The 8446-nt window shown below is 53.9% G+C and overlaps 2 protein-coding genes across 2 annotated transcripts; one reads left to right on the top strand and one right to left on the bottom strand.

Annotated features, from left to right (window-relative positions):
* Positions 1 to 215: 215 nt before the first annotated feature.
* Positions 216 to 4539, top strand: MED9 (mediator complex subunit 9). Its single transcript, XM_069030106.1, has 2 exons — positions 216 to 366; positions 3760 to 4539. The coding sequence occupies exons 1-2, from the start codon at positions 230 to 232 to the stop codon at positions 3974 to 3976; spliced, it is 354 nt and encodes a 117-aa protein (XP_068886207.1). The 5' UTR covers positions 216 to 229; the 3' UTR covers positions 3977 to 4539.
* A 1382-nt stretch (positions 4540 to 5921) lies between these two features.
* On the bottom strand, positions 5922 to 7893 carry RASD1 (ras related dexamethasone induced 1). Its single transcript, XM_069030076.1, has 2 exons — positions 7514 to 7893; positions 5922 to 7272 (listed from the first exon to the last, which is right to left on the bottom strand). Exons 1-2 carry the CDS (start codon positions 7797 to 7799, stop codon positions 6722 to 6724), a joined length of 837 nt encoding a protein of 278 aa, XP_068886177.1. The 5' UTR covers positions 7800 to 7893; the 3' UTR covers positions 5922 to 6721.
* Positions 7894 to 8446: the final 553 nt, after the last annotated feature.

Below are 8446 nucleotides of genomic sequence, written 5' to 3'. Positions count from 1 at the left end.
GCATTTGGGGGGATCACTGGGCGTTCCGGGGGGGGGGTCACTGGAAGTTTCAGCGGGATCACTGGGGGTGTCAGCGGGATCACAGTGCGGGGGCAGGGCACTGCCCCACTCCCCAGCCCCGACCGCTGCCCACCCGGCTCCCGGCTGGGTGAGCGCCGCTGCCGCGGGCTCGGGGCCGTGAGGCGGAGCCAGGCCGGGCCCGCCCCGCTCCGTCACTGCCGGGCCCGCCATGGCGTCCGGGCCCGCGGGCCGCGCCGCCGAGGAGCCGCCGCCGCCAGAGCCGCCCGCCGAGCAGAAGTCGCCGCCGCTGCCGCCCGCGCAGGAGGAGTTCTCCTTCCTGCCGCTCGTCCACGACATCATCAAATGGTAACGGCGGGCACCGCCACCCCCCGCCCCGCCGGGCACCGCGGCCCTGCCGCAGCCGCCCCACTCGGACGGTGCTGCCTCACACCAGAGCCCTCGGGAGGAGCAGGGCTAAGGGGTCCCCTCGCCAGTGATGTTCTCCAAGTCACAGCATCCTCGGGGATGCCCTGGATAGGGAGTGAGGCAATGGGATGCTCTCTCTAGGGATGCTCACCCGGCTCCCAGCATCCCTAGGATGCTCTTAATGGGGAGCAGGACAATGGGGTTCCTCCCCCCCAGTGATGTTCTGCCAGCCACAGCATCCGTAGGATGCCCTGGACAGGGAGCAGAGTTATGGGTTTCCCTCTTTAACTTGTTTTCACATCCTTAACATTCTCAGCATCCTCAGCATCCTCATCATGCCTTGAACAGGGAGCTGGGCTATTGGATCCTCCCTCGAGTGATGCTGTCCCAGCTCCCACTTCCCCAGGATGTCCTGAACAGGAAGCAGGGCAATGGGATCACCCTTCTAGCAATGCTCTCCAACCTCCCAGAATCTCCTTTGCCCTTTTTCTCTCAGTTGGAGTTCCTGGGAAGAGTGCTGGAGAGAGCTGGCACAGCCCCAAGTGCATCTCTGCTCTGAGTCGTGCCAGTACCTGGGTGGTGTTGGGGTCACCTGAGCAGTGCCGGTGCTCCCATGGCCCAGGTACACGGCCCTGTACAGTGTGTGTCTGGAGCAGGAGCACTGTTTGTCCGCTGGGTTATTGCTCCAGAAAACTGTACTCTTTGGCTGATAACAGCCTCAGAAAGCACAGGCTGTGCGTCAGGAATGCAGCCCATTTCTGGGCAGTTGTAAAAAGGAGGACGGCTTCCCCAGTGGGACGTACACTGTTTTCTTCCCAGCTCGAGATAAGCCCTGTTCCGGTGACAGGTGCTGGTACAAATATTCTGAGAACTGATGTGTTTCTGGTGCAGGATAACCCCTCCAGAGATGCTCGTCTGAGTTCCCAGAAAGGGAATGGCTCTGCCATGGAAATTCATCCAGGCAGACTCACCTGGGCATTCTGCAGGGTGAGGCAGTGAGCATGGGAAGCATTAATTGCCTTCATCCTGCCCTTTTCCCTGGGCACTCATTTAGGAGCCGCTTTGTGTCCTGCTGATGTTTCACTTGGACCAAGCATGTCTGAAAGGTGAGGGAGTTTCATCCTTAATGGCTCTGCAGCCCAGTCCATGGGAATGAACACCCTTGACACACCAGTCCAGAATGGGCATGAGAACACAAACCCCGTGATTTCATTCAGTTTCCCCATTGTGCTAGGTGAGGGCCATCAGGTTGCCCCCTGACCTTGATTCTACTGATGTGTGCAGACCACAGAGTGAGGCTAAATCCCCTGGCAGGTGTGTGTGTGTAAATCAGCAAAGTGGGCAGTAGCCATGGGCTGAGACCTCCCAGATTCTGATGTGTCACTGATCAGGTCATAGTGACTCACAAATGACAGTCCCAGGGATATCTTGAGCTCTGTCCCACCGAGCCACCCACTCCCTTGGCTTCATGTGTGGCATTTCCCTGGCGGCTCGAGCCAAAATAGGTGCTGAACGGTGTGGCAGAAGGGTGGCACCACAGCGGCCAGCGGTGGGATGTTGTGCCTCCTGTTCCTGACAGATGGCAAACGGGCTGTCCTCTAACACTGCCTCAAGTGGCAGAGCCCAGTCCTGCTGTTCTGACACTGACTCAGCCATGAAGACGCATCTCCAAGGTGACTCTGTGCTCCAGAGCGAGGATGTATCGCGTAAATTTGCTCACATTCAAGGACGGGTGCTGTTTCCTGTTGTTTCGGTCTGGAGAAAGTTTTCCTAAACAGGGTCTGCTGATATTTTCAGCCTTGTACAGTCAATGGCATCACTGCTGAGGTCTCACTGTGTGGCTCCACCGATGGTGGTTTGTGCTGGTGTGGTGAAGAGCACTGTGCCTTAAGGCAGGTTTTGTGCCCAGTCCATCAGCACAGGCTGTGGTTGGATGTTGTGTGGAATCCTGTGTTAGTGCAGGCAGCCGCAGGCTCTTCCCACACCTCATCACTCCCACCTCTTCATGCCACCAAACAGGGAATTGATTCATTGATTGATCCAGCAGGAAAACCACCCATCAGGAAAAAAAACCCACCAAGCCTAAAATATTTATGCCTTTGGATCAACCAGGCAACAGGCAGCTGTCAGTTCTCTTTGCATGGAGAAGGGAATGAGATGTGGGGAGGACATCCCTGTCAAAGCCAGCCTGCAGCTGTGGTGGATTAAAGGCAGTGTCACCCCATCCTTCCCCAGATGTGCCGTGGGGCTGGTTGTGTGTGTGTGCCTGTATTTTTCCACTGCCGACCTGGCCCTGAGTGCCTGCATAATGGGGAGACATTATGGTACCAGCTGCAGTTTTATTTAGAAGGGAGTAATGAATATTTTGTTCCAACCGGCTTTTGAAACAAGCGGCAGCCATCTGCTTAAAAGTTTTGCTCTCAGCCATGTCACGATTCCCCAAAGTTATAATCGAGCACCTCTCTGCCCTGGTCATGCCAAGCAGATTTATTTTTAGGTCTGGCTATTGAACAGGCTCCCAGTTTTTCAAAGACCATTAGAATCCCACTCTCCCTATTAACAGGCAGCCTGGAAGCGGGGACTTGCTTTTGCCTGGAATCAGTAAAAGTTCTTGCTGGTGCTAACAAAGCTGAGTCAGATACTAATGAGGGTTCAAGGGCAGACGCTGCCTCAGACAACACTGAGCCTTGAAAAGCACAGAGCTGGCTGCAGAGCCAATTCTGCTGCTCTTAAAAAAAATACCCAGACCAACCCAAAACCCCCCCACTGCTTCTCTTTTATTAAGTATAAATCCCCAAGGACTCGTTTTAAAGTTCCAAAGTACCATTTTCTCTGCCTTTGGACACTCTCTGACACTTTGGGGAACAGTTTCTGGTTTTTGCTGTCAAGCTGTTTGACTGCATTGATTTTTTTGTATTACAGTGTGGAACAGCAACAGGTCACGGGTGAGACTGAGATCTTTTTTTCCAGGTGACTACACACGACACACATGCAATCTTACCTTCCCCAAAGAGAGGTACAGGAGTTCAGAGGAAGAATTTAGCCTGCTCCAGGGTGATGTTTGAAAGCTGCAGAGCAGCTCCTAACCTGATTAATGCATCCTGAGATGACAGGCTTGTGTACTGGAAATTTGCAGGAAACCAGTTTGCCCATGAGCTACCCAGTCTGTATATCCATCTGTGTCCTTTTATTGGGATAGGTGAATCAGGTGTGTGCAGCTAGATACCAAGAGCAATTTTCCTAGTGAATTCCAGTTTAAACCCTGGCTGTATTGGAAATTGCAGCATTTTCAGTAGGAGAATTCACAGTGTCTTGACTTTCTCTCCTCTGCAGCATGGACAAGGACAGCCAGGATGTTCATCAGGTACTGAATGAGCTCAAGAACAAGTTCCAGGAGATGAGGAAGCTGATCAGCTCCATGCCTGGCATCGGGGTGAGCCCAGAGCAGCAGCAGCAGCAGCTGCAGAACCTGCGGGAGCAGGTCCGGACCAAAAACGAGCTGCTGCAGAAGTACAAGAGCCTTTGCATGTTTGAAATCCCCAAGGAGTAGGAAAGGCACAGCTCTACTCTCCAGGTCTGAGATACCTCCTCTTCAGGCTGAACAGGGTGGCAGAAGTTGACTTTTCTTTCTTTAGGTTTTGGTTACAGTGCTGTGGTGTTGTGCCTGTGTGGACCGTGGGTGTGTGACACTGAGCCAGGACCCTGTGCTCTCCTGGGATGATGGCAGTGGCACATTCCCTTGATCTGCTGCAGGACTCTGCACTTACATATCCCATCTCCTGTTTTCTCATGGGGTGGGGTTCTTCTTTTTTATGTTCAAACGAGTAGGAGACATTTTGCTTTCTCCTCACTTAGGGTCAAAGTACCTGCTGGTGAAAAAGGGGGCATTTCAGCAATTTTTTTTTGTACTTAAAAATGGCCAAACATCAGAAGGGAACATAAGAGGGAAGCATGAATTGTTTGGCACTGCTCCTGGAAAGAGTCTCTGGTACACTTTCCATTCCCTGTGTGTTGGAAGAGGAATGATTGCTTTCAATTACTTCTGTATTTTTCTTTATAAACAATTGGTGGTTGTGTCTGAGATGAGTCAAATAAAGATTTATAAATTCTGAACTGCCCCTCTTGTGTGTTTGCTGAGTGGATGTGGGCAGAGCAGGGGCAGGATGTTGGCAGCATGTGGGATCCTGGGCCCAGCTCCAGTGTCTTTCCCTCTTAAAACAGAGGAAGGGCAAGAATCAAAACAAAGGGCATAAGTGAGAAAAGCTTTTAGTTTTCCCATGCTAAAGTCAGGCTCAACAGGACAGGTGAGTTCCACATCCTGGGGCTTCCCACAACCACAAACATTTGAGCAGCTTGAACAGGTTAATTCTGCTCAGTGGGAGTTGGGAGGATTGCAACTCACCTGTAGCTCAGAGATTTACTCTGTCCCCACTGGGACACTGTGCTAGTACTTTCTTTGGGAAGGTGCCAGTGTGTAAACTCTGAGTAAAGCAGAACACCAAGATAAACAAAGCACAATGTACACATTTTTTATTGCTGAAATTGCCTTTCCACCAGCCATTGCCTGTCCCAGCTCAATAAATTCCTGTGTCTCATGCCTGGACGATGTTTTCCATTCTTTTGCCAGTGGCTGTTCCTGTGAAATCAGACATAGGCAGAGCTGGAAGAAACAACTTGTTGCCAAAGAAATGTCTGGCACTTAGTTCAGGAACAAGTTAACTCTGTCAACTTGTATCCAAGTTTCAAGCGAAACTGAGGTGGTTTGCTTTGCAGTCTCACTCCCCCACCATTGTTTTGTGGCTTCAATATGATTTTTTTTGCCATTAGTATGTGCTAAACACAGGTTTGTGCTGCTGCATGAGGGGGGAGTGGGGGTTGAAAATGAGCTGGAGGAGAAGTTGGAGCTGGGAAAAGCTTTCTTTGAAGAATGATCCTGTTTCACTTCTAGCAATGATTACTGCAACTTGTTATTGGGAAGAGATTAAAAACCATCAGATGTAAAGGTGACCTTTTGAGCAAAGTACTTCCTTTACTCATATTGCAAAGTAAAAACAATATCCCAGCTGGGGTGCCAATGAATCAGTCTGTGTTGACATCATTAAAAAGTGCTTAGTTAATCGGGAAAGAGCATGGAACACAATCAGCTCTTTTTAACCAAGTGATGTCAGTTTGCTGGGTGACTGCAGGCAGTGACATCCCACTGCCCGGCATGTCATGGTGCTGGCAGCGCCGTCACTCAGCGTAGTTGAGTGAGGAAAGAGTGCTGGCTCAGTGACCCTTTGGAGTGAGTAACTCCCTGCATGGCCCCTCGTTACCCTGGGTGGCACAAGCCCAGCGGCTTGCAGAGGCGGGAACCTTTGCACTGGGAGCCGGAGAAAATGGGGTAATACAGGGCTCGAGTGAGAGGCTGGTTTTGCCACCTCACAGCTCAGGCCTTTTGTTTAGCAGGCTTTGCTATGGGATAGGGCAAGGAAGCAAAGACAAACCCACAGGTGTCATTTTTTAAAAGATTTTATTAATTTGTAGAAAAAATAAAACATCAAGTTTCACCCACGGTAGAAACACTTGAAGATTTTTTGTTTTGTTCATGTCAATGACAAACAATACCTACATAAAGTGCCTATTATTATTTCTTTTTGTAAAACCCTTCCCTCTCCCCCCACCCTCCCCAAATCTTGCAAATCAAACAAGACAAATGTAAACAAGAGTCAGTTTTTTGGTCCATCGGGGCTGCAACTCTGCAATGTCTTTGCAACAGCTTAGGAGTGTCTTCTGCATGTGTTTTGCAGACACAGATGAACACACAACACAGAGCCAGAGTCCGTGCACAGCTTCTCAAGTTGGAAAAAAAAAAAACCAAGAACCAACCCCAAAGCCCCAGGCAGGTGCTGGCAGGCCCCTGCCCTCCCTCCTGAGGGCAGTGCCCGAGGCTGGGTGGTTTGGGAGGGAAAGAAACACCAAGGTCTGTGCCCTCCACACTCATCCTCCCACCTGGCTGCCCAGCAGCTCACCCTTTCCCTGTCTCTTTGCCCAGAGGAGGAGGCTGTTCCCAGTGACATCCCCTCCTGCCCTCCAAAGCCTCCCCCTTCGCACCCCTCGCTCCCAAAATGCACCCCCAGGGAGGGAGATGATGAAAGCGGGAGGAGGGAAGCTGGGGGAGAGGCGACACCATCTCTGCCCGGGTGGGCACCTGCCCAAAGTCAATTCGGAAACGAGCATCTTTCCCCCTCCTTTCCTTCTTTCTTTCCTTCCTTCCTTCCTTCCTTCCTTCCTTCCCGTGGCTGAGCGGGGGCTCCTAGCTGATCACGCAGCGATCCTTCTCCTTGCCGTGCCCGCCGCCGATGGCTTTCTCCCGGATGTACATGAGGTCGCTGTGCACGCTGGGCCGCCGGGCGAAGGGGGCCACGATGCCGTACGCCTCCTCCGTGCTGCCCCGGCCCCCCTCCTTCAGCAGCTTTTTGCCTTTCAGCGCTTTCTTGTGCAGGATGTCGCAGTACTGGACCGAGACCTTGCGGTGCAGGTCAGGGCTCATCTCGCTGGGCAGCTTGGCCATGGCGAAGAGTGCCTGGAACATCTGGTCCAGGCTGCTGTTTCTCTTGGCCGAGATCTCAAAGTAGGCACATTTTTTGGGGTCCCCTCCCACCAGCTGCTCGATCTCCCGGGGCTGCACTTCCCGGTAAAAGTCCCGGTCGCCCTTGTTGCCGCAGATGACCAGGGGCACCTCTATGTTCTCCTTGGTTTTATTCTTCAGGCACGACTTAGTCTCCAGGATTTGCTGCTTCAGGCGCTGCACCTCCTCAAAGGAGTCACGGTTGTCCAGGCTGAACACGAGGATGAACACATCTCCTGGGGACAAAGAGGGAACATGAGATCCTTCCAGGGATGGGGACACACAGAGACCCACTCCTAAGCCAAACAGACTTGGAGAAGGAAGGACCAGGCAGCACCCGGGTCCTGCATCCTCCAGTCCACCAAGAAGAGCTGCCCATCCACTTGAAAACACAAAATCCTATCTCCCTCCTCCCAGGACTGGAAAAACATCCCCAAACTGAACAGGAGTCTGGCAGAGGGACCCTCTGACAAGTACCTGTGAGGATGGAGAGGCGGCGCATGGCTGGGAAGGGGTGGTTGCCCGACGTGTCCAGGATGTCGAGCTGGTACACCTCACCGCGGATGCTGTAGAACTTGCGGTGGAAATCCTCGATGGTGGGCGTGTATTGCTCCTCGAAGCGGCCGGTGAGGAAGCGAGAGACGATGGCCGTCTTGCCCACCTTGGAGGACCCCAGGATGACCATGCGGTAGCAGTTCTTGGCGGGGATGCTCAGCTCGGCCTCGCTGGGACACATCTTCTTGATCATCGCTGCCAGTTTCATTGACGCCGGCAAAAGTGCAGCTTGCGCCGAGAAAGAGAGGAGAAGAAGGAGGAAGGCGCTGCCTGCCCGGCTGCTCAGCCCCTCTTCCCTCTCAGGAAGGGTCGGTGTGAGCTCTGCACGGCGGCCGCCGCGTTTTATGGAGCCGGCAGCGACCGCCCCTCGGCGCGTCACGGCCCGGGGCGGCGGCGGCTGAGTCAGCGCCCGGCTCCGCGCCCGGCTCGGCCCGCGCCCCCCGCCGGGCTCCGGGCTGCGCACTCCGCTCCCGTCCGCAGCCTCGTTCGCATTCCCGGGGCTCGGTTGCCTGGCCCCGTTCACAGCCCGGTTGGGACTCCGGGTGTTTGGCACCCCTGTCCCGTTCGCAGTCCCGTTCGCAGTCCGGCTGCTGCGCAGCCCGGTCCCGTTCCCATCCCAGTTCGCACTCCCGGTGCTGCGCAGCCCGGTCCCGTTCCCACCCCGGTTCTCACTCCCGGAGATGCACGGCCAGATCCCGTTGCCATCCCGGTTCGCGCTGCCGGAGTTGCACAGCCCGGTCCAGCTCGCAGCCCGGCTGGAACTGCCGGTGCTTCGAAGTCCCGCTCGCAGACCTGCTCACACTCCCGGTCCCTTTCACAGTCCCTTTTGCAAACAGATCTCTTTGCATCTCAGCA

This window comes from Aphelocoma coerulescens, chromosome 14 (genome assembly GCF_041296385.1).
Source record: "Aphelocoma coerulescens isolate FSJ_1873_10779 chromosome 14, UR_Acoe_1.0, whole genome shotgun sequence".
Classification (NCBI taxonomy): domain Eukaryota; kingdom Metazoa; phylum Chordata; class Aves; order Passeriformes; family Corvidae; genus Aphelocoma; species Aphelocoma coerulescens.
The sequence above is the reverse complement of the archived record's forward strand: the minus strand, read 5'-3'. Positions and strand labels throughout refer to the sequence as shown.

Coding starts and splice junctions, on each gene's coding strand:
- MED9 (XM_069030106.1), top strand. CDS start 230: ATGGCGTCCGGGCCCGCGGGCCGCGCCGCCGAGGAGCCGCCGCCGCCA. Junction 367..3,759: donor GTCCACGACATCATCAAATG/GTAACGGCGGGC, acceptor TCTCCTCTGCAG/CATGGACAAGGACAGCCAGG.
- RASD1 (XM_069030076.1), bottom strand. CDS start 7,799: ATGAAACTGGCAGCGATGATCAAGAAGATGTGTCCCAGCGAGGCCGAG. Junction 7,273..7,513: donor CCGCCTCTCCATCCTCACAG/GTACTTGTCAGA, acceptor CTTTGTCCCCAG/GAGATGTGTTCATCCTCGTG.